Consider the following 26,005-nt stretch of genomic DNA (forward strand, 5'->3'; position numbering starts at 1 on the left):
TCCTCAATTAAGGAGAAAAAATAAGAAAAAACAAGCTCAAAACATCACAAATCCACTATAAATCCCTCAAATTAATCCACATAATTGGTTACCAAAGCCACAATTTATTTATAACACAATTTCACCCCAACCATATCCACAAAACATCCCAAACACTCAAATTCCCATGACTCAACAGATATATCGACCAAATTATTCTATGCAATGGCTTCAAATGTCCCAAAACCCTCAAAATTCTCACTATTCTGCAGGGTACGGAATTTCTCAAATGGGAAAATATGAACCTAGCAGTTGGGGTATGCAGTTTGATCGTTATTTACCTCATGTTAGGGCTTCAACACTTGTAGGAGGTTTGAGCATTAGTCAAAATGAATGTGATCTCGGTGTTGAAGAAGAGGAAGATGAATATGATGAGGAGAGGGATAAGTGTAACACCATGTCATTTTATGACATTATTATTTACTATCATAATAATTTTTGAAAATTTTATAATTATATTAAATTATTTAAAATCAGTTAAATTGATTACTTATATATATAAATTTAAAAAGGCTAACAAATTTATATTAAAAATCGATTTGCTATTACTAAAATAAAGAGGTTCAAATTAAAGTTATACTTGCATTAAAAATTATTGAGCACAATAAAATGGGGTTTTTATTTTATTTTATTTTGGCCAAACTAGAAAATTCACCCTAGGAAAAGAGAAATTAGGGTTTTTAAGTTGAGACCACTCATTGCCTTCACTTCACAAATATCACGTTTTCCCTTTTTTCCATTCTCCCTCACTGTTTTTGCGCCTCCACAAAAGTAGCCCACTGTTTTGGCGCCTCCACGAGCAGCACCAGTCACCTATGAGCAGTACAAGCCACCCGACGAGCAGCCACAAGTAGCAGCAGCCTGCGTTGCCTCCTCACAACAGCTGGCTGCGTGTTCTCCTCCCATCAGCAGCCTGGCTGCTTTGTGCCGCCAGCAGTAGCAGCCGCACTCGGTGCTTCCTCCACCATTCCACACGGTCCTTGGGTCACGGCTACCATATCAACCCCTTGTCTTTCACCCCCTTTAGTAGTTTCACCATTGTAAGCTATTTTCTTCCACCCTAATTAATTTTTCTAGTTTCTAATTGAAATTTTATAAAGTTTATGAGCTTTGTGTTGCTTGTATATTATTTTTTTTCTAATGAATCTTATTATGAATGTAGTTAAAGGTGTTGTCTTTGAACATGAATGGATTAGGGTTTGATTTAGAGTTGAAATTATTAATGGTGTGTGTTCTTATGCTATATTTTGGTGGTGTGATGATTGATTGGATAACCTTACAAGTTGTTTTAAGGCTTAGTTTGGTTGATTATTTTTATTACAGTGATAGTTGGTATGGTTATGATTGTAGTTGACTATGGGAGTAATTTTGGTTGTTAATTAAGAGTAATAGTTGTTAATGGTTGTTGTTTGATTGTTGTTAATTACAACTACTCTTGTTAGGTTGTTATTAAAGTTATAAATAAGATCATGCGTATTGTGTCAACTTATTGTTGATGGTTGCTAAAGTTACTTGTTGTGATTCTTTGATGGTAGTTTTTCTAACCATGGGGAATGTAGCGAATGATTTCGCGATTCGATAACTTAAGATTTGTCATTATCGTCATACTAGTGTCATATTAACATTGTAAGATTTAAGTGTGAATTTTTATGTTTTTAAAGTAACGTGAATCATATAACTCCCATTTAGTTGATGTAAAGGAACGATTCACATAATACTTCTATTCTTAAAGTCATGGAAAGACTTGCGTCTTTGTTAAGTTGATGATTATGATTATGTTGAATGAGATGTCTGCGTGCTAGAGTAATGAGAGACTTATCTTGAATGGATGAAAGTGGTTTGGCATTTAGTTGGTATGACAAAGTAGATAAGTGAACTTATTATTTCTATTTATATAGGTGCCCATTTCATAAGAGGAAGGTAGAACTTTAATTGGGTGATTTTTGTGACATTTTGGTCGTGCAGTGACGCTTACAGGTACGTACACGCAGTAACTAACCCTTATATATAATTTGCTTTAAGACATTATTGTTTATTGTGATAATATGCATTGTATCAAAACTATGAGGTATAGTGAATACACTTTATATGAAGAGTTATCGACTATGAAATCCTTGCGCTTAGAATAGTTTGGAGAATGAGAGTGTTAGTAGAAGGCTGAAACCACCCCCTTACTTATTTAAGAATTGGATTATGCCTTACTTGGAGTTAGAATGACTCCTTTATATGTAAATTTCATATTTTGTGTGATTTGCTCAATGAGTTTCGGCGTTCTACTATCCCAGGGCACTCTTTAATAGTCGAAAGCGGGAGTTATTCCCATTTGATAAAGTATTATATTATGATTAGCTGGCGTGACTCAACTGCCGGTTAATTTAATAGTCCCCTATGTGAGATCCGACGGGATCACCGTATCCCTTTTGTTTGTACTTCGCTTTTAAAATACGATATATACAATATCATATTTCTATAATTTTAATATTAATAATACTATAAAATAATAATAATAATAAAATTATTCTATTAACTAATATTTAACGAAAATCTCTATATATTTTATATATTAATTACTTTAATAATATTAATTACGTTAATAATAATTAAAATCTTAAAATATATATATATATACATACATACATATATATATATATATATATATATATATTAGTAAAATATATTATTCTATTTCCTATTTATATATATTTCTCCTTCTAAAAATAAATTAAAAATAAAGTTATATTTTGAATTTCATTTGCATTTTTTTCTTTCTACGTTTTACTTAAATTGTAATTTCATTTTTTTAATATTTATATTGACAAGAGTATATAGAACAAATATAATTCAATTTTGAAGTCAAAATAAATAATGAAATAAAAAAATGAAATGGTTTCTTTCTGTCTTCCGCCCAATAAATAGGTTGAATTTTTTGCGATATATAATTTGTATCCAAAAAATGGAGAATATTTGTTTTAAAAATGTATTTTCTCTAAAATATTTTTGTATTGTCATCGGATCTGGTTGGTTTTAAGTTCTGACTCAATTAGCAACTTTTGTTTCGATTTCTTGCTAATTCAAAGTTTTGATTCCAATTCATTTTATTTTTATCTCGATTGTATCTACATAACATATCTCTTTTTCGGTATGAGCATACTTTTGTCATTGGGCGCTGGGTGGCTGATACCGCCCCTTGACCGAGGTGTTACCGTCCGGGCCTTGCAAATCCCAATATGGTGGCCTCTTCTGGATTGGTACCCCAATGTGTTAGTTTTTCTCGAAGGTAGGACCCGAGAGGGTCAGCTGGAGGGGGTATGAGCTCATACTTTGCCATGGGTGCGGGGTGGCCGATAACGCTTATGGTCATGTCACTATGCCATGAAGTGGTGAAATGATAGAATGTTACTTATTGATAGAAAGTTTATTCATTCATAGAAAGCTTACACATTGATGAAACGTTTACTCATTGATAGAAAATTTATTCAATGATAGAGTAGTTTATGCTAGTGAGAAGTGCGCCTAAGTTAAGTTACCTCAAGGGAGTTACCAGTCCCAAAGATAAACTATGATCACACTTACTTTAAGATAGACAAGCTCTATAAGGTCATGTGTTAGGTAGTCTGTTAATGCCTTGGTTGAATTGATACTACGCGTGTTTTGCAAGAGTTTATGTTTTGAGAAGAGGAGTGTGAAGACCTGCATTCTACCCAAGAACACATGGTTCGGGTTGGAAATGATGTAATGAGATTAAGAAGTACAAGTGGACGATAAATGGTTACTATATGTGCTTGTGTCTTATGAAATTATCTTATGTTGTTGTATAACATAATGTTATCTACTAGTTGGCCTTATTATATTTGATGCTAGTTACTGACGTGTACGTGTTTGTGTTTATGTTTGATTGTTGATGACTTTCTATGATTGTCCTGCTATGACACATTGACCTTTGGTCTAATGTCGAGCAGCAGGAAGATCATAAACAAGCGTAGCAGGTTTTGGAGCTCCTTTTGCATTACATTGCATTGGGGGAGAGTGATGAAGGTGAAGCATAACCCGTGTCATACCGTTATCTTTCGATTTTGTAGCTCTTGTTTATCTTTTGTAAACTTTGATTGTATATGCTTTGTTATGAGGCCTTGTGTCCTCCCTTGTATATCCTTCTTGTAAACTTTCTAAGATTTGCCTGGCTCTCTTAAGTCTTATCCTTCTTCAAGCTCTAACAATGGCTGCTTTTTTCTCTTCATCTCATCTACTTTTACAATTTTCTTTTTCACCAAGTCTTTCCTTTCAAAATGGTAGCCTTAAGCTTAGATCCAATCAATTCTTTCCAACAAATCATTCTAAATTTGTTAATGCTTTCACCGCCATTGGATCTTTTGTTGCTCAACTCCGGACTTCAGCAACACTTCGTCAATTGTGTGAAGGTCATGTACCTGACCACGTCCTCCAAAGGTATGTTTTCACTATTCTTTTTAGGAGTAATACTTCCATTCTAAAAATATCTTCAATTTCATTTTTTGAATTTTAAAAAGTTTATTTCTATGTATGGCTCCACTGATTTCTTTTTAGAGTTGCATAATTTTTTGTTGTTTCTGTTCTTCCACTGAATATCATTTTCCATGCTCTTCCAGCTCTACATATTTACAGTCCGTTTGTTTATGGGTTTTAAATGATAAAACTGATATAAAATTTAACCTAATTTCTTCATGCATGGTTTCACACATGTTTAAAGATGACACATTTTTATGAAATTGATGTTTAAATTCATTCTAATTACCACCATTTATGACCCACTATCAATCCGAGCCTTAGGGACATGCTATCTTCATATTTCTTGGACCATTTCATTTTTCCCATTACTTGATTGTGCATATAGTATATGACTACATGTGTTGTGTGACAGCAGAAGCAACATCGATGAACAATAATGAAACAATAAGAAATTCAATGCAAACAATAAGAAAATGACACTAGAGAATTAATGTGGTTCATTGTCAATGTGATAGCTATGTCCACCGTCACCGAGATCAAATAATTTCACTATAATCGCAAAGAATTTACAAGATGAATTTCAATCACACTCACAAATTATAATGGCTCTCTTGTGATCTCTCTCAATTTGTGACTCATAATGTATTAATCCGAAAATGGGAGTTTATATACTAATGCCCAATAAAAGGAAGTTATTACATAATAAACACAAAGTAACCGGCCCGAAAGACACCTCCCGTGAAAAGAAATCGCCATTTTGCAAGCCGTGTACAACTACGCGAGCCGCGAAATGAAGACAGAACGCACTCCGCGCCCGCCCTGTGGACTCACACTGCAGCTCTTCCATGACTTGTCTCTTGATTCATCTTCTTCACCACTCAATAGTGCTACTAGTTGGAGTCACCATACTCAACAATCTCCACAACAAACGATCTCACCAACACATAGTGAACATATCTCAAGCCAAAACCCGATGCAAAGCTCATGCATAAGCCGTACATTCCGATAAGTCTTCAACCAAGACTCATCCCGACAACTCTCCGACCAAGACCCATCACATACTCATCACCAAGTATAACAACTCATAATGCTCCACCTGCATCACAAGCCCCGGGCAAGCTCCACCTTAAGGCCAACATGCCTACAACAGGGGCTCCCCAACACGGCCCCTAAGTGCCTACTACATCACATAGCAATCAATATTTAGCAAGTCTAAGCAATGTTTAAACTTACTAAATCGAACAGACTTAGTAAAGAAATCAGCTGGGTTGTCAGCGGTCCCGAACTTCTTTACTTTTATTCTCTTGTCAGTACGCAAGAAATGATAACTGACATCAATATGCTTGTCCGATCATGGTGTACTTGGTCTTTAGCTAAGCAAATGACAGTTAGATTATTACAATACACCGTAGCGCAATACCCAGTTCTCCTACAAGGCCTTTGACAACGTAACCGAAGACTACAATGTAGACTTCCAAGTAACTACAGAATCACCCAAAGTAAACACATACCCCGTCACCGACCTCCTGGTATCTACATCAGCTGCATAATCAGAATCACTATACCCAGTTACCAAACACTCCTTACCATTCCCATACATAGGACCAATATCAGTTGTCCCTCTCAAATAGCGAAAAATCCCCCTGCCAGTGCTCTCTCCTAGGTCGAGCCATGAACCTACTCACAACTCTAATAACGTGCGCAATATCCGGCCTAGTACAGACCATAGCATACATCAAACAACCAACTGCGTTGGAATAAGGGACCCTAGACATATACGCCAACTCTTCAGTTTGAGGTGACATAGACAAAGATAATTTGCAGCTTACAGATGTTGGTGTACTTATAGGCTTAGGTTTCTCCATCCCAAAACGAGACAAAATCTTTTCGATGTAACTTTTCTGAGTCAAGAAAAGCTTACCCCTAGCTCGATCTCTATAGATCTCCATACCTAAAATCTTTTTAGCTGGACCCAAATCTTTCATGTCAAATTCCGAGCTAAGCAACTCTTTAAGTCTAGCAACATCGAATTTATTCTTTGTGGCAACAAGCATGTCATCAACATATAACAACAGAAAAATCATGGAACTGTTATCTTACTTACTATGATACACACAGCAATCATACGAGTTCCTATCAAAGCAATGCGAAACCATAAAAGAATCAAACCTCTTGTACCACTGCCGAGGGGATTGCTTAAGTCCATACAATGACTTTAGCAATCTGCATGCATAGTGCTCTTTCCCTGGAATTTCGTATCCCTCGGGCTGCTTCATCAAAATCTCCTCCTCCAAATCACCATGGAGGAAAGTCGTCTTAACATCCAGCTGCTCCAGCTCAAGGTCATAATGTGCTACAATTGACAATAGCACACGAATAGAAGTATGTCGAACCACCGGTGAGAATATCTCCACAAAGTCAACCCCTTCTACCTGACTGAACCCCTTTGCAACTAGCCTAGCCTTAAATCGTACTTTCTCAGATTCAGATGACCCTTCTTTCTTCTTAAAAATCCACTTGCACCCTACAAGCTTCCTCCCCTCTGGTACCTTCACAAGTTCCCACACTCTGTTCTTATAAAGAGACTACATCTCTTCACCCATTGTAGCACGCCATTGCGCCGACTCACTACTACTAATTGCTTGTTTATACGTGGCAGGTTCATATGACTCTACATCATCAGCTACACTCAATGCATAACCTGCTAAATTCTCAACAAAGCAATTTCTTCCTTCCATCTCTTCAATCAACCTAACAGGCTTCTTGATAACTCGTCTAGGTCTCTCAAGAATGGTGTCAGATTGACTAGATGACCCCTGATTAGACTGCTCCACCTCCTCTTAGAGTTAGGAGAAGATGGAACAACCTTAGGTTCAGGAGTACTCGGCACTAGAACCTCAGCATCATCATCGATAAACTGTACTCGAGGTAAATTAGCAATGGATGACTGATGTACCTCAAGCACCCTATCTGTCTGTAGTATGTTCTCCTCTTCCTTCCCCATATTAGAAGACTTCGAGCTCTTCTAGGAATACATGTTGCTCTTATCAAAAGTGATATTCCTACTAAGAATGACCCGACCCTTCGAAGGTGAATAGATCCTAAACCCCTTCACACCATCATCGTACCCAACAAAACACTTCGTCTTGGCTCGTGGATCCAGCTTACCCTCACTAACATGATAATAAGCAACACAGCCAAAAATCTTCAAATTAGAGAAACTAGGCAACCTACCACTCTAGATCTCAAATGGGATTTTGAATTCAATTCCCGAATAAGGACCTCTATTGATGATATAACAAGCTGTCATCACAGCTTTACTCCAATACCTCCTCCCAAGCCCTGCATTAGAGAGCATGCATCGAACCTCTTAAGCAGTGTCTGATTAACCCGCTCTGCAACACCGTTCTGCTGTGGTGTCATCCTGACGGTATGATCCCGACCAATACCCTCATCTGCACAGAACTGATTAAACTCCTCTTTGTAAAACTCTAGCCCATTGTCTGTTTGTAGGTTCTTAATCTTTCTACCCTGTCTATTCTCCACCAAAGCTTTCCATTGCTTAAAAGCTTTGAAGGCCTCATCCTTTGACTTAAGCAACCCAAGCAATGTGTATCGGGACTTGTCATCTACAAATGACACAAAGTAGTGAAAACCTCCCATACCTTCAACCCTAGATGAACCTCAGCAATCTGAATGGATATAATCGAGCAATCATCAGTAATGTGAGCACCCTTGCTGAACTTTGACATGTGTTTCTTCCTAAAGACACAATGCTCACAAAATTCAAGGTTGGCAACCTTGATCTCGGATTGTAGACCCTTCTTAGACAATTGTTGCATCCCCTTCTCTCGCATATGATCAAGCCTCATGTGCCAAATCTTGGTCATCTTCTGGTGAGACATCGATGCGCAAATCGCAGAATTAGACAGTGTGACACCCTCAAAGACATAAAGGGTGTTCCTCTTGATACTCTTATGTACCAGCTCCGAACCTCGATAAATGGGCAGCTCCCCATCCGAAAACACTCCGTTGTACCCCAAATCATCCAAGGTACCTAATGAAATCAGATTCTTCTCCAAAGCAGGGACATGCCGCACCCTAGTCAATGTCAACTTTCGCCCATCACTAGTCCTCAATCTCATGGACCCAATACCGGTAATCTTACAAGGTGCATTGTTACCTACAATAACTTTACCCCCATTGCTAGACTCATATGTGTCAAACCAGTCTCGACACGGACTCATATGGAACGAACACCCCGAATCTAGAACCCAATCATTAGAAAGATCCTTAGAGTTAGCAGAACTCACTAATGCCAAGTCTTCCTCTGAATTATAGTTCTCCTTCGGTTTTTCTTCAACTACAGCAGCTTGGGACTTGCCCTTCCTCATCGGACAATTAGCCCTAAAATGACCCGGTTCCTTACAGTAATAACAGGTCTTCCCCGCAGTCCTACCAGATCCCTCATTGCCGTTTCCAGCACCCGACCCAGTATAGTTGCCCTTGTTAACCCCCTTCTTCCTTTTAGATTTCTCGGACTTAACAAACAACCCACTGCCACTCCCCGTTGTCACCTATAGCTTTCTGACGAAGTTCGCTAGTATGAAGTGCTGCCTTCATTTCTTCTAGGGTCAGAGAGTCTTTATCAACAACAAAAGACTCAACAAAATCCTCATAGCTAGACGGAAGAGACACAAGTAAAATCAACGCAGCATCCTCATCATCTATTTTGACATCTAAGTTACGCAAATCCAGTAAACTAGAGTTAAGTTTTTCAAGATGTTCCCGTAAGGGAGTACCTGACTGCATTCGGAGGCTGAACAACCGCTGCTTCAGCGATAATTTGTTGGTCAGTGACTTAGTCATATACAATGACTCCAATTTCATCCATAATTCCGTAACTGTAGCCTGATCAGCGAACTCCGTGATGATATGATCATCCAAACATAGAAAAATGGTAGAATGAACCTTTTCCTCCATTACTGCTAATTGCCCGTCAGTTAATCCGTCTTCTGACCCCGCAGTAGTAGTCTTTGGAGCCACCGGACGCCAGATTTGCTGCTGTTTCAACAGAGCCTTCATCTTTTGCCATAGCACGAAGCTATTTTCCCGGTAAATTTCTTGATTCTTATTGTAGAATCTCCAGCCATTGTTTCACTCAAAAACTCTCTAAGGACTTAAACCTGAGCTCTTGATGTCAATTGTTGTGCGACAGCGGAAGCAAGGTTGATGAACAATAATGAAACAATAAGAAATTTAATGCAAACAATAAGAAAATGACACAAGAGATTTAACGTGGTTTACTATCAATGTGATAGCTACGTCCACCGGCACCGAGAATGAATAATTTCACTATGATCGTAAAGAATTTACAAGATGAATTACAATCACACTCCCAAATTATAATGGCTCTTTTGTGATCTCTCTCAATTTGTAAATCATAATGTATTGACCCTAAAATGAGAGTTTATATACTAATTCCCAATAAAAGGAAGTTATTACATAATAAACACAAAGTAACCTGCCCAAAAGACACCTCCCGTGAAAATAAACCGCCATTTCGCGAGCCGTGTACAACTACGCGAGCCGCGAAATGAAGACAGAACGCACTCCGCGCCCTGCGGACCTGGATAGCATCCCCTCCGCCTTGCGGACTCACACTGCAGCTCTTTCATGACTCTTCTCTTGATTCATGTGCTTCACCACTCAATGGTGCTACTAGTTGGAGTCACCATACTCAACAACATGGGTGTTTTCTGCTTGGAATGCCAAAGGCAATTATAATTTTTCCTGAATGTCATAAAAAGCCACTTATAACCATTTTCTCGGTCGTAAGGATCCGAGTTGACATATACCTGAACTTACATAACCAAATTCTATTTTACTCGCTTTAAAAATAGATTTACAATAATGTAAAAACCAACGTGGACACAAGACTTATTTTTTGCCCAATTCGAAACACCTGACCTGAAACCATTCCATGATTGGAATGAACACATCTAAGGAGTACCGATGATTCATGCAAATGCTGAGGAAATGGTAGAGAATGATTCTTTCAATGTTTCATTCATTCTATCAAGCAAGAGGAGGAAACTGTGTAATATATACAAGGAAAAGCACCAAACCTTGACCAATACCAAGAGGAAACATGCCCATTTTACTAGAAGACAAAATCATAAAGCGTAACAAAAATATACATGGAAAGGATCCTAAAAAGGGTGTCAAGACCAGAAGACAATAAGAAAGGGACCATAGGCTTCGAGAGCAAGGCACCAAAAAATACACAAAATAAAAGAGCATGAAGAGGGAATATTCCTCAATACTCCCCCTCAAACTTGGAGTGGAGTGTTAGAGTGAACTCCAAGCTTAATATGAAGATGATTGTGCTGATTGACTGAGAGCTGTTTGATAAAGATAACTGCAATTTGTTGCTTCAAGGGAATGTATGTCTTCTTGATGGCACCAGTGGATTGCTTTCCCTCCTGAAATGAGAAATGACTATCCAAGTCCACATCCTTGATTCGCTCATGGTGCACAGGGTTAGCAACATTAGAGAGTTCAACCTTATTATCAAATCAAATAAGTCTAGGACCCAATGTTCATAAGCCTAGGTCTTTTAAGAGTTTCCTTAACCACAAAACTTCACGTAGTAGTAAGAGCAAGAGCTCGATACTCAGCTTTTGCAGATGAGCAAGCAACTCACAGACTGTTTCTTGGACTTCCAGGAGATAGGAGAAGATCTAGGCAGATTGCAAAAACTAGTGGTGCTTTTCCAAGTGAAAGGACAACCTCTCGAGTCACTATCACAATATGCTGCTAGAGTCGGTGATGTATTTGAGGCAAGAAGGATATGTGCTTTATTTTTCTTGAGGTGCTTCAAGAGCTGTTTTGCCGCCCGCGGTGGTTGGCTTGTGCATGAACTCACTGTAAGTGATTTGGGCGAGTGATTGTGACATATATTAGCTAGCCAATGGGCTGAGCTAGAAGAGGGTCTCCTTTGTTAGTTTTAAGCTTGATGTTGGAGTCTAGGGGTAGTTTTAGAGGTTTGGATGTAGACTTGTGGCATTCTTGCACAAGGTCAGTGAGATATTGATATTTATGCGGAGAGAGGAATATTCCTGTTGCATTGTGATCGATCTCTAGCCCCAAGAAATATCTTAGAATCCCCAAATTATTTATATGAAGCCTAGAGGAGAGAAATTGCTTGGTTTTTTGGATGACGAGTGAATCACTACTAGCAAGAATAAGGTCATCAACATAGATAAGCAACAGTATATGTGAATGAGTTGTGTGGTTGTAGAAGAGAGAGTAATCATTTTTGGATCGGGTGTGGCCAAATGATTTGAGGGCAAGAAAAAGTTTGGAGAACCACTTTCTTGGTGCTTGTTTGAGGCCATACAAGGTTTTTTGAGTTTGCATACTTTAAAGGTTTGAGGATTGTTGTCTGGTTCATGGGCAAAAATAGGAATGCCTGACCCAATATAACTAGTAGGGGTTTTTGTGTAGACGGTTTCATCAATTTCTCCATGGAGGAAGGCATTTTTAATATCCATTTATGACAATTCCCATATACTGATTGTTGCAATGGCAAGGAGAGGTATGATGGTGGTGAGTTTAGCAACTGAGGCAAATGTCTCTTTATAATCAATGTCTTGAGTTTGTCTGTTTCCTTTCAATGCTCCCATCCGGTTGGTACTTGGTTTCAAACAACCGTTTAGTACCAATAGGCTTTTAACCAGCTGGAAGGTTGGTTATTTCCCATTTCTGATTTCGAGCAGTGAGGCAGGCTTTTCATTCATAGCTATAATCCAATGAGGATATGCAATAGCTTCTTTGAACATTTGAGAATCTCGATTATGATGAAGGTTAATCATAAAATTGGAGAATTGAGGGTTGACAGAGGTAAGAATCTTGTTATTTATTTGGTAGGCTGTTTTGGACAGATTTGTAATTGTGTTTGTTGGGCTAGGCGGTGAGTCTGTGATGTAATCTTGTAGCCAAGTTGGAAGTTGAGGGGGCCTATTAAATTTTCTTTGGGTTTGAGAAGGAAAGGTTTTAATTTGTGGCTGGGAGGGTAAAGTTGTTGGTGATGCAATTGATGTTGTAGATAATGGTGGGAAAATAGGTGAGTTTGCGGGTGAGGCTTCTTCATCATCATATAGTTGGATGAGTGATTTTGTGTTCTTGAGAGGGAGGAATGAGTTGATAAGAGTTCGTTGGAGAGAGTGTATGGGAATATATGTTCATAGAACTTCGCATCCTTAGAAGTAAAGACTTGATTGGTGAAAAGGTTGAGGAATTTATAAGCTTTTTTGTGAGAAGGATATCCAAGAAAGATGCATGGCGCTCCCTGGGGCTTAGTTTATCTATGTTGGTTTGAGGATTGTAAGCAAGACTAAAGCAACCAAAGGTTTTCATAGTGTTGTGGTTTGGACGTTTGTGGTGTAAGGTTTCAAAAGGTGTTTTATTGGCTAGGATTGGGGTAGGTAAGTTTTATTTATTTTTTTATTTTTTTATTTTTTTTATATGATATAGGCATGTGTAAGAACACAATCTCTCCAAAAAGTTTTTTGGAAATCTTGTTTGAAACCTGAGGCACCTAGTCATCTCGAACACATTTTTGTGCTTCCTCTTAACCCTTTCATTTTGCTAAGGCCTATCCGCCAAGATGTTTGGTGACAACGCCATAATCTGTAAGGAGTGTTTTGCATTGATCATTCCTAAACTCGAGGCATTATCTGATCTCACCATATTCACATGCATTCCAAACTAAGTGTGAGTAATTTTCACAAAATTCTGCGGTGCTTGAAATGCATATAACTTGTGTCTATAAAGAGTTACCCAAGTTGTTCTTATATTGTCATCTACAACTATTTGGAAAAAACTATACATCCCCTTTGTTTCCACTCAGCAGGGGCTCATATATTTATATACAAGAGTTTAAAGGGATAGGTAGCATGTGACGTACTGATAGGGTATGGTTGTTTGGTCATTTTGCTCATTGGACATATCAAGCAAGTATTCTATGTACCATCTTGCTTTACACAACCTATCTGTTTCAACTTTTTTAATGGAGCATGCCCAAGTCATTATGCCATAGGGTATTGTTACTGAGAGTGTGTTGCTGCACCACACCATTTTCTATTTTCAAAGATTGTACTGTAGAAAATTGTCTTGAGATTTCACTCAACGTTTTGATGGTGACATTAATTTTTCCATCAAGGAGATAGTACAACGCATCTTTGCTTTCTCCTAACCCCCTTATTTTTTGAGTCACGTTATCTTGAATCACACAATAGCCATCATAAAAATTTACTTTACATTTATCATTTTTAGCCAAATTACTCAGAGAGTAAGTTTACTCGCAAAGAGTAAGTTATGCTTAAACTCCAGAAAAATTGAAAAATCACTCAAACACATCCTAGTTTGAAGAGCAACATTCCCAAATGTAGAAATATTTGATGTTTTTTAATATCGGACGTTGATTTTAGTTCCTTGTCTACATTTACAACATTCACCATTCTATTTACCTTACCACACATATGGTCCAAGGCTCTTGAATCTATGATCCATTTCGGATTTTTAGCATAAACATTATAACATGTCATCATAGCATTGTAAAACTCAGCATTTGTCTCTGTGGTTGTTTGTTTGCCACCATTTGAGCCTCCTGGAAGATTCTTTAGGAGGTGCTCTAGTTGTTGTACTATGATTCCTGATGCATTTAGAGATTCACTATCACCTTGGGGATTTACTGCTGCTTTGTTTGGAACATATCTTCTGTTCCTTCCCTAGTTATTGAAGGATTGATTGCTTCTCTTGCTGGTAGTGAACCCTATTCCTCCTCCGCTTCCTTTGAATGGTTTCTTGTGTATGGGATGCCATTTAGGGTATCCAATAACTGACCAACATCTCTCATTTGTGTGCCCTTTTACACCACGTGCTGAGCACACCTCAACATCATTTAATCATCTGCTGAAGACTCCAATGTTTGTTGCTGTTGATCATTTAATACACTACTTTAAGCAACTTCAACAGTAGGAAGAGTAGGCATCATTAACAATAGCGGTCCATAAATTTCATCCACACCATTCGGAAACTGAAACAACTTTTTCTCCTCTATCCGGTGAATATGATTTGAGGGAGTGGGTTCAAGGATTCTAGTTCTTCCCATTTTCTTCTTATTATCATATAATACTCAATGATGCTTATACCAACTTGTCTACTTTATCTCTCACTAGTGTCCCTTTTATGAAACCTATCTTTTTTTTTAAAGATAGAGGTATTTCCAATGACCTTTTCCATCTACTATAATTACTGATTCCTTCAAGGTTTTCTACACTTACAATGTTTTGACCATTAGATGCATGAAGATAAAAGAGGGTTTTGAGGGTTTATTTATTTTTTCCATCAAGAAAGTTAGAAAGAAAGGAAGAAAGTAGAGAAAAGAAATGGATGAGAGAAGAGGGGAAGAGATGAACTTTTTAGGGTTAAAAATTTCAAAGTTGCTGCAATTTACATCAATGGCTTCGATACCATAATAATTTACGCAAATGTAGAGGAAATGGTATTCATTAATTCTATCAAGCAAGAGGCGGCAGTTGTGCAATATATACAAGGGGAAGGACAAAACCTTAACCACTAACAAGAGGACTCATGTTCCTTTTACTAGAAGACAAAAGCATAAAGCATAATGCATAGCAGAAATGTACATGGAAAGGATCCTAGGGAAGGTGTCAAAACTAGAAGACAATAAGAAGGGGACCTTAGGCTTGGAAATCAACGCACCAAAAATACACAGAATAAGAGAGCATGAAGAAGGACTATTACTTAATAAGTACCTTATACTATACTTATACTATTAGAACTTGTTAGGATCCCTTTGCTAAGTCAGGGTTTTTGAATTTGAAATTTATGTTGCTTGTAATCTTTTGATATGGTTATATCAAGTTTGCTTATTAACTTTTTATTGAAAGTGAAAACCATACCCTTCAGAAAGGTGATGGAAAAATGATCTAATTTTGGGTACGCAACCAAGCTACTATTATTATGTGTCCTACATTATCCTTTTGGGTCACTGAGACCAGTAGGAGAACGAAATATTTTTTCTGTGTACCATCACTCATTTATTGTTGCTTGACTTGATTTTTCTTCTGAATGTCCAAGGATGGAAGAAATTGGATTCCACACACCAGCAGAGGTGCAGCAACAAGGTCTTCCAGTACTTTTTTCCGGATGTGATTGTGTGCTGCATGCTCAGGTCACTATTTAGCCTTGTCATATCTTCAATTCGATATCAATCTTGACAATCTACTTCACTTTTATTGCCGGGGAAGTGGCTTAGTGATATAATTATCGATTTTACAAAATATTGATATCATGTATTCTGATACTGATATTATTGACTTCCATTAATTACTTCAAACTATATTCATATCATAATTGTATAAACTCACATATTGAAAGTAAGTTTCATTTCTTATGGATTATGTTACAAGCACAGTTAAGATAGAAGGCCGTGGAAACTAATAGATTTGCTCTTGTTATGGCCATAATTACAAACAAAATATCGCTATTTTTAATATTCTATCACTAGACTGTTTCTATAAGTTATTAAGCAGCAGAGATGTTATTGTGAGGTGTACCGTGTACTGTGTACCGTGTACCTATAACCAGATCTATGTTGGGAGTTTTATATTAAGAACAAAGCTAAGATAACCTATTTTATGTGTCTAAAATATTACCCTCGTTTTTATTTTGTAATTTCAATGATGCTCTAGAAAATCTCTCACATAAAGGGAATTTTTCCCTTAACCTTGCAGTAACTGTTGAATTTCTTCAACCAGCAAGTAGTTATCATCTTCGTTACAGAAAATTCATATATTTATCTGTTGATATTTAGATCAATTATCTTAATATCTTCTATTCAAAAAACAAAAAAAAACTTAATATCTTTGTTTGTCTCTAGACAGGCTCTGGGAAGACCTTGACATATCTACTTTTAGTATATTCAACAATCAATACCCAAAAAGCTTCTGTTCAAGCATTAATTGTGGTGCCAACAAGGGAACTTGGTATGCAAGTAAGAAGTTTTTTACGCTTACTCTTTTGTTACACAATATCTGTTTGTCCAAGAAGAGGAAGTAGATGTGGTTTCATGATGATGTTTACCTACCTATTCCTTTTGGGCTTTGCTGATTTTGCTTTTTGTTGATAATTAAGGTTACAAAAGTTGCACGAATGTTGGCAGCAAAGCCCACAGATAATGGATCAGAGCAGCAGAAATCATGCACGGTCATGGCCCTATTAGATGGAGGAATGTTGAAAAGGCACAGAATGTGGCTAAAGGTTCTATCCACATTTTTGGTTAACCATTTTACATTTGAGCATAACAGAAAAATTTTTCATTGACGTATTTCTATTAAGCATTGGTATATATTGAATGGTGGTATTCAGTTTTGTGACTTGATTTTTCAATTGTATGTTTACTTCCTACAACAAAAAAAACATTATGTATATGGTTTGGTAGCAAAAGGTCTTATATCTTTCTGTATTTTAGGCAGATCCTCCAATCATTGTGGTGGCTACTGTGACAAGTTTGTGTCAAATGCTTGAGAAACATGCTTTAGATCTTGGCGCAATGAGAGTTCTCGTAATTGATGAGGTAATTGATTTTTTAAAAATTTATTCTTCCCTCTTTTGCACAGGTCTGGAACTCAGTGGATGATATTTTTTTTAACTTCTATAACCTGTAGTTTTTTAATCTAGGCTTGTGGAAATAATCAGTTGCCACTTGCCATTACCATAATTACATTCTTCTGAGTTCCCAAAAAATTAATGCCTTGTTTTAGTTGTCAACTAGTCATAAACTGCAGGAAGCTTATCGGGACTGTTGATTACTGATTATCACATTTAATGAGCTGCCATAATGAAGTTTGGAATTGAACTATTGATTCCACCATATATTTCAATAATGCATTTGCTGTAGTCTTCTGGCGATACATTAATTAGTTTGACAGTATTTGGACATCCATGATTGATACCATTGTTGGACCAGCCTACCTTATTTTGAATCACTTCAACCCCCTAGTGGTACGTATAAAACAGTGATGTTCTCATGCATTAAAATGCAGCAATACTTTAATGCTACAATTTTCTTATATATTGTAACGTGATTGAGAATGCTTTCTGCTTATTTCAGTTGTTGAATTGTTTTTTATCTTCCAAATAGTTGCTTATATATATATATACATATATATATTATCTCAGGTTGACTTCATGTTTAATTCCGCCAGACAAGTTAGTTCCCTGCGAAAATTGCTAACATCTTATTCATCATGTCAATCTCGCCAAACTGTATTTGCCAGTGCATCGATTCCTCAGCATAGGCACTTTCTGCATGAGTGTGTACAGCAGAAATGGACCAAAGTATGCAAATCTAGTTTCTGTAATCCATGTGAATTACTCTAGATTTACACTCTTCTGATTTAAAAATTGATCTAACAGCTACAGTTAACGTATCTCCTTTTTCGGGTTTTTCTTGTAAGCAGAGCAATGTTGTCCATGTCCATGTTAATCCAGTTGAACCGATGCCTGCACGCCTGCATCATAGATTTATGGTAATGACAAACATTTTCTTTTGTGTTCTCCGTGGGATAAGCAGAATGGAATACAGTTAATTAATGTGGTGATAGTTTAGTCATTTGTTCAACTAAGCTGTGTGGTGCTTCACTGCTTCTATTGTGATAATAGCCAATAATGTGATGATCAATAGTCTGAAATTTCATGGAGGGATGCAACTTTCATAAAAGATATGTGGTAGAGTATATAACATACGCTAGGGCCTCAAGCAACATCATAAGCTTTGGTTGAGTTGGTTTCTTGAACTCATAACCTGATACCATGTCAAGGAACCAACTAAACGAAAAGAGGCCCTTTATATGTTATGCACTATCAATATGCTATCTATATGTATATGTTATAACTTATAGTATGATGGTGGGTAAACTTCTCATGAGGCAAAAGGACCATATGCACAAACACACATTACATGCAAACTTACATATACAAGAACAAATTTAGAATTCTAGCTCAAAATTGTTGTGATAGACCTTGGGCATGACAAAACAATAAGAAAGAAATATTATTTTAGCTACTAGGTTCACATTGGTTTGGTCATGTACATAGAAAGATTTTACTTGGGTTTCATCATGTGCAAAAATTAAAAAATGCACCATTGGAATAGTTAGAGGTTGGAACTTTAAGGAGATGGAAGAGGAAAAGATAGGCCGAAGATGACATGGATATCGTGAGTTAAGAATGACGTGATAAATTAGGATTTTCTGAAGTATAATAAATACTATAGTACTTCCGTATTAAGCTTATGAGCCACACCATAAAAATATGGAAGAAGAAAACAATTTATCTGATGTGGCGACAACCTGCACGTGGTTCTCGTTGATTCAATGAAGACATGTGACAAAGTATCAAGGGAGGTAAATTGGATTTTGAAGGTTTAAATTTAAACTTTGAACACATGAATTTTCTCGATAATCAGAGATTGGAGAAAGAAAGAGGGAGAAAAAGAGGACCCTTGTTATTTGTAGGTAAATGAAGATATACATATAAAAAGAAAGAATCTTGTTATTCTTAAGCCTAAAAATTACAAAATTTGTTAATTTTAGTTAGAAGTCTCCACAATGCACCTGAATTAGGTGTTTACATAAAAACAATAGTGTCACTTATTTTAATTTATATATTTCTTTGTAATGATAGTTACCTCATATTGTTTCGGCTTGTCAGTAGTGAATGACTTTTACATGCTGATGCTAAAGTCAAATGACTATAGAATAAAATAAGAACTATACTATGACTAGCGATTAGTGGATACATGTATCGGGTAGAAACCTTGCTTAGACGTGACTCAGTTACAATGGGCAAGGTTCTTTAGAAGTAGGTAGAAGGGTAAGAGGAACCCCGTCGCCTCTATTGATGCTTGATCCCTCAACCTTGAGCTTTGGAGAATAATTGAGTAACAAACCTAACCACTAGACCACGCCTTACTGAACATGTGGAATCCTTCTATTTTGTATCTACTTTTCTCGTTTTCTGCTTTGTGCATTGATTTACCTTTTCAAGTATGTGATTTAAATCTCTATGTTTTTATAGATTTGTTCGAGAAACCAGAAATTTCAAGCTATTTTATCCTTGTTACAATTGGATAAGCCTGATTCTGCAATACTTTTTGTCAATGAACAGGTTGGTGTTTTTACTTTCTGTCTGTGTTTGTGTTATGTAAATTGTAACAGTGAGCTACATATATTTACTGACTTTAGTTGTAGATTTTTCATCTTGTGTTGCATGCTGTGTTTTAAGGACACAAAATGAATGATATGATCCTTGTTAAATGGGAGCTATCAATAGGCAGAGTAGCTGTTTGTGATTCATTGTTTACTTTTTTGGATACACTTTTTTTGTAACGTTATGCAACGAATTTCATGGGTGCATGGAAAGAGGGTACACGTGAAATGGTGCATGGATTTGGTCATTCTCTAGTATACAATAGTACAATCTATGGGTATAAATTTGCACATAAGATGGGTCGTAAATGCTGAACAGTGGCGAAAGATGGCTAGGGCAGGAGGGGGTTTCAATTTTTGTATGTATTCTCATTTTATATAATGACACCCTCTCAAATCATATGATAGTTGGCTTGATGGTAATTTAAAAATTTTACCAACAGAGGTCATGAGTGCATACTTTTGCCCTTCATTGATTAACCCAAAGTAAGGATATGTTTGTTCTTCTCAAATTTTCATTCGAGTTGCGCAATACTTGTTAATGGCTAGTATGACTGAGTGCAATGAAAATGTACTGGACCTTGCGTACCAGAGTGGTCATGTGAGCAAGCTCATGCATGAAGGAGTGCACAAGGAAGAGCCAGCAAGTAAAGTGGGGCATAAAGTAGTGAAGAGCTGCTTGGATTAGACATACTACGGACCGAGTCATTGCATTATAAACGTCAACTTGTTGCCAGGCAATAAGCAGCAATAAAGCTGGGAAAACTCTGGACAAACTTTGTGCCTAGTTGATGTATGTGCGCCAAGCAAAGTGATGGGAATGGATTGAAACTGAAACACAGAGGCTTATAAAGGAGGATATTCCAAGACTGAAACACAGTGCCTTGTCAAAGGGTGGACTGCCAAGCCCCTTTTCAACGCAACAATGAAGAGTTCCTTTGATTAATCAATGGAATTATCAATGTTCTTGGATAGGATGAAGTGCAATCTTGAAGGCTGATCAAGAGGTTGCACAATCAATGGAGGGCAAACTGGCCCAAGTAACCCAATTGCAAGCAATTGAAGAAAAATTCAAACTCTTGAAGTTTTCTGAAATTTGGAATTTTATTCAACAATCAACGACTTTTACAATGAATGAATCAACTATATATAGAGTTAGGAATGAGAGGCAGGCTATCTATATGAATGCCTAACGGTTATTAACGGCTATTTACAAACACGTGCCTATACACGCGCCTAAGAAACTTACAGAACAATCAAACTATGCAGCAGCTGTTGGTTCTTCTGTCAACTGGGTGACCTTAGCTTCTGTTTTCAGTCCACCTCCGTTGACTTCCAGGAGGGCTCTTGGGTCATGGTAGCTAGGTCCATGTGCAGAGATTCCAGCCCTTCCCTCCACGTCATCCAATGGGTTCGGATCACGTCTGGGCGAGCTTGCCAAGATGGCCTGGTCAGTGGTCAGAGGCTGCTGTATGTTTTGGCTTGCTGTCCATGATGACTGTGCAACCTTTTCCTTACTTTTCCATGTGCTTTCAATGATCATGAGTAGGACCCTTGGACCATGGTAGCTAGGTCCTAGTGTGGAGATTCCAAATATGCCCTCCACGTCATTCCTTGGGCTCAGGTCATGTCTGGGTAGGCCCGCCAAGGTGGCCTGGTCAGTGGAGCTGTTCAGGGGCTGCTGATGGCCTTGAATGCCTCTGATCTTGGCTTGCTGCTGGTCTTCTTTGTTTCTAAGCTTTTGTTCTTGCTTTCCCATAATTAATTGCTTCTCTTCTTTATTGTTTTGGCTTGTACTTGATTCATCATTATGTGTAGAATGCATAAAGTCAGAATCCATACAAACTCCATCAGAATCATCAACATGGTGGTGTTTGTTGCTCTTGTTGTTGTTGTATTCCATTTTTCTTGGATTGTTTCTTGGGTCTTTGTTGCTGCCCTCATTTGAGCCTAGCTGATATGGCTCACTAGTCTTTGCCCACCCGCGCCAAGACAGAGTTCTGCTTTAACTCGTCAGATTTGTGTGATAGTTGTGCTGCGAAGGACTGTGTTAGATTGGATTTTAATTGTTACTTTGATAATAAAAATAAAAACTAATATCAGTTTTATTGTTATTACGCTGCAATAGATATGAGAAATTTTAATCTTATTTTTTTGATGTAATGCTGTAGAAGTTTGGAAAATTATTTGCCCTTATGAAGTGAGTTGATACATGGTTTTGTTGCAAATGAGATAGATATCTATGATGTATCGAGGTTTCTAAGGTGCTGAATTTTTGTCCACAGTCAGAGAAGTCAAAAAGGGCAGGGGATACGCCAACAACTACTCTGCTAATTGACTTTTTAAAAAGCTCTTGTGAAGGATTTTCCGATATTGCACTTCTAGAGGAAGATCAGAATTTCAATTCGCGAGCAGCTTCTCTCTTGGTATATTCCAACGTCTATTAAGTTTTGTTTGGTTAGACATGTACCTGGTTACTCTAGTAAATTTATAATCTATGTATTTTATGATTTTATCTGTTCTGTTGAATTAGTGTCTTGAGATATCAAAAGAAAAGCCACTCAAAAAACCAAAATCTGCCGTATATGGTGGTCTGATATTGTGGTCGAACTACAAACTTTGAAGACACTAAAAACTGGCAATCTTATTTCACGACCTCAGAAAGACAGTACAGTAGGCTATTTAAATCCGTTAATAACCAAAACAAGATCGGCTGTAGTATTGGGAATAAGTCAATGTTACCAAACACATGCTCATAACATTTTTGCTCAGTTTAAGTTTTCCATGTTCTGATGTGAAACTGATGAAAGTATTCATATATGAAATATAGGAGGTTAGAAAGAAAAGGCGGTATCTTCTTGTGTCAACGGATCTAGCAGCAAGAGGAGTCGACCTAGCGGAGACGACTCATATTTACAACATTGATTTGCCAAAAAGTGCCGTTCACTATCTACATCGAGCTGGGAGGACAGGTAGGAAGCCGTTCTCAGAAGACAAATGCTTTGTGACGAGTTTAATAGTTCGTGAGGAACAATTTGTCTTAAAACGCTTTCAACATGAACTGAAGTTTCAATGTGAAGAGCTTTTCCTCTAATTTTTTCTTAATGTAGGAAGTGTTTATTGTCATATCTTGTCTCTGTCTTTTTTTCCTTCTTGATAACATGTTTGTCACTACACTTTGAGCTCGAGAGTATCAATCGTAATTAGCTCGACAAAATAGTAGCTCGATTAATATCAAACTGGTATGAAATTCACCTCATCTATTAAGCACAACCTGGTGCAAACTTGCAATAGGTTGAATGGGGTAATGAAAACAGTCTCAAACTACCGAACTCGGTGAGCTTGTTTAATATATGGTTATGGCTCATAATGCAAATTAAGATGGAGGATTCATATATGCTTGTTGGTTTACAATGATATGTACGATCAACTACAAGTCTTGGTGTGAAGACTCTCATTTTGACAATTATATGAGGACACACAGTAGTTAATAATACAAACATAATCGTGTTATGTTTGTTTATTTACTTTGTTGTTTGATAAATAAATCGTAAGGTATTGTTAGGAGTTACTTAGACACATGAGCTAATTATATTAAAACGTCATGTGTTAGTCATGTGCTTATCTTTCTATGTCCTCTTATATAAGGAGGCATCTAGGCTCAGTTGTATTTGACTTTTGATGATTAATAAGATTTCTAAGAGAAAATGCTTTCGCATTTTTTTTTCCTATGTTCTTCCCTTGTAAGTGAAACAAGAAAAGATCATAGCAAGATTCTACTAAGATCAAAGTGAGTGAAGCTTTGATTAAGGGTAGGAGGACAATAGCTTGAAGGTGAGTGAAGCTATTTAGAGTCGTGTTTGAGATTAGTAAAATCTGATCATATCTTTTCATTTCTTATTAACAATTACCTAAATTGAATTCTCGAATTCATTGGCCTGATCTTTGGGTTCAATTTGGTGCAAAACTTTATCTCAATTTTGCATTGTTTGCAATCATCGAAATATAAATCAAAGCAACTTTTGTAGTTGACTTTAGTGTATGTATACATCATTTTTCAAATAAATTTGATATTTTTTTTATTATCAATCAAGTATTTGTTTCATGATCATTGATAAGCATACAAATCCATTGTAATTTTTCAAAATATCACAATTCATCTCTATCATTATATCCTATGTATTTCGTTCATATAAACTATGATTAGGGTCTAAGGAGGAAAAGAAGGTGACAACTCATACACTTGAAGAGAATGCAACTTTAAAATATCGGTGTTTATTTCTTGATTTTATTTTATTTTTTAATATAAATTAAATGAATTTATTAGTTTACTCAATTAGCGGATCGTTAGATAGATTTCGTTGCTATGCATTGTTCAGGATAAAATTAGCCAGTCTTTTGAGAGACCTTATCTCTAGAAACGTCTCTCAGGCACAGCTCAAATGTATACTCTTACACCCAATTAGAGACGGACTCTCAAACAAACCATTTCTTAATTTGTATTACTTTATACAAAATAAAAAAAAAATCCTGTAGCCCTTGTTTTTTCCTCACTATAAATACAACTTTCTCTTACTTTTTTCTTTGAAACATTTTACAGTTTTCCCTCTGAAGATAAACAATACAGTTCTGTCTCTAATGTTCTTTCGTTTTCTCAACTTTGGCAATCTTTCATAACAATGGCATCGCCTTCATCCGAGAAGGTAATAACCCTAAGGAGTTTAGATGGAAAGACATTTGATGTGGAAGCAAACATCGTCAGATCGCAAAGTCCATTGATGAAGAACCTTATCGAGAATCACATCGACTCCAATTTGGTGTTACACCGCTTAAAGTTCGTGCAGACATTCTGCCGCACATTATCAATTACTGCAAAAAACACGCAAAACAGGATCCACCTATAAATGATGAAGAACTCAAGAAATGGGACGAAGAATTCATCAAATGTAATCAGAGTATCTGTTTGATCTGACTATGGCTGCTAACTATCTTCTTATGGATTCTTTGATTGATTTGACTTGCCAAACAGTGGCTGACATGATTAAAGATAAGTCTGTGGAGGAAATCAGGGAAGTTTTCCAAATCAAGAATGATTTTAAACCTGAAGAAGAGGTACAAGTTCGAAATGAGAATTCATGGGTATTCGAGTGATTCTGAAGCTAAGATAGATTTCTTGTTCTTATCAATTGGGTAAATGAATTAGTGGATTCTGTAGCTACGATTGATTTCTAGTTCTTGTGAATTGGGTAATTGAATTAGTTTATTCTGTAGGTAAGATTGATTTCTAGTTCTTGTGAATTGGGTGATTGAATTAGTTGATTTTGTAGCCAAGATTGGTTTCCAGTTCTTGTTGATTGGGTAATCGAATTAGTAGATTCTAGCTAAGATTGATTTCTTGTTCTTGTTAATAAATGCAAGATTCATGTCTGATTGTCACAATAAAATTCAATTCTCTCTGTATATAGAAATGGTTTTGTTTTGATATATTGGATCTTGATATTATGAATTTTTTTTTTGTTCATCATCATCAACCCAATATCCTGCTCGAAAACTAGGTCTGGGGGAGGGAAGGTGACGCTCAATCCATACTCGTATTTTTTTGAGAGGGAGTACTAGAGAAAAACGGTTAATTTTACCCTAATAGATAAAGCCGTGCATAGAGAAGAATGTGATTAACGTTGCCTCAAGATCAAAACTACCTTTTAGAAAAATAACATCAGCCAAAACAATGGATGGGACAATATAATAGACTAGTTGAGGAAAAAGTAGAAAACGGCAGGTAATTAAACAACAAGACATTTAACAAGAAAGACAACTTAAAAAAGTATTATTAGTCTAGAGTCTGAATCTGGTGTCTCCAACTATTCCTATCTAGAGGTGCTCAACGGGTTGGGGCGGGTAGGGTAGGGGTGGGTCATGTCAAATCTTAAACGGGTTGGGGCAGATTAGAGCACGTTTAAATCCGACCCACTTTGACCAGATTTTTTAAAGTTTATAAAATAGTTTTTTTATTATACTTTATGGCTTTTTGGATCAACCTACTTATGTATATATTAATATCATTTAAAAATATAATAAAAAAAGGGGTAAATTTTTTTTTTTTGCATTTTATATGATCCGCTAATGACCTATTAAAATGTGATCCGACCCTTGATCCATTAGATCAACTCAATTAGAGA

General features: G+C 36.8%; 1 protein-coding gene and 1 pseudogene across 6 annotated transcripts; both read left to right on the plus strand.

Annotated features, from left to right (window-relative positions):
- The first annotated feature begins 704 nt into the window (after window positions 1–704).
- On the plus strand, window positions 705–23,555 carry LOC130816183 (DEAD-box ATP-dependent RNA helicase 58, chloroplastic-like). Of its 6 annotated transcripts, XM_057682836.1 has the most exons (13): window positions 733–1,079; window positions 1,938–2,016; window positions 3,999–4,074; window positions 4,434–4,485; window positions 15,694–15,787; window positions 16,496–16,609; window positions 16,750–16,875; window positions 17,087–17,191; window positions 17,797–17,955; window positions 18,078–18,146; window positions 19,696–19,785; window positions 22,112–22,252; window positions 22,657–23,555. In XM_057682836.1, exons 5-13 carry the CDS (start codon window positions 15,695–15,697, stop codon window positions 22,918–22,920), a joined length of 1,161 nt encoding a protein of 386 aa, XP_057538819.1. In that variant the 5' UTR covers window positions 733–1,079; window positions 1,938–2,016; window positions 3,999–4,074; window positions 4,434–4,485; window position 15,694; the 3' UTR covers window positions 22,921–23,555. The 6 variants fall into 6 exon arrangements, with proteins under 6 accessions (XP_057538817.1, XP_057538819.1, XP_057538820.1 ...); XM_057682834.1 differs by having other exon boundaries at window positions 705–1,079; window positions 3,999–4,485; XM_057682837.1 differs by lacking the exon at window positions 15,694–15,787 and having other exon boundaries at window positions 16,500–16,609.
- Window positions 23,556–23,698: 143 nt separating this feature from the next.
- On the plus strand, window positions 23,699–25,719 carry LOC130816250 (SKP1-like protein 12; annotated as a pseudogene).
- Window positions 25,720–26,005: the final 286 nt, after the last annotated feature.

This window comes from Amaranthus tricolor, chromosome 1 (genome assembly GCF_026212465.1).
Source record: "Amaranthus tricolor cultivar Red isolate AtriRed21 chromosome 1, ASM2621246v1, whole genome shotgun sequence".
Lineage (NCBI taxonomy): Eukaryota > Viridiplantae > Streptophyta > Magnoliopsida > Caryophyllales > Amaranthaceae > Amaranthus > Amaranthus tricolor.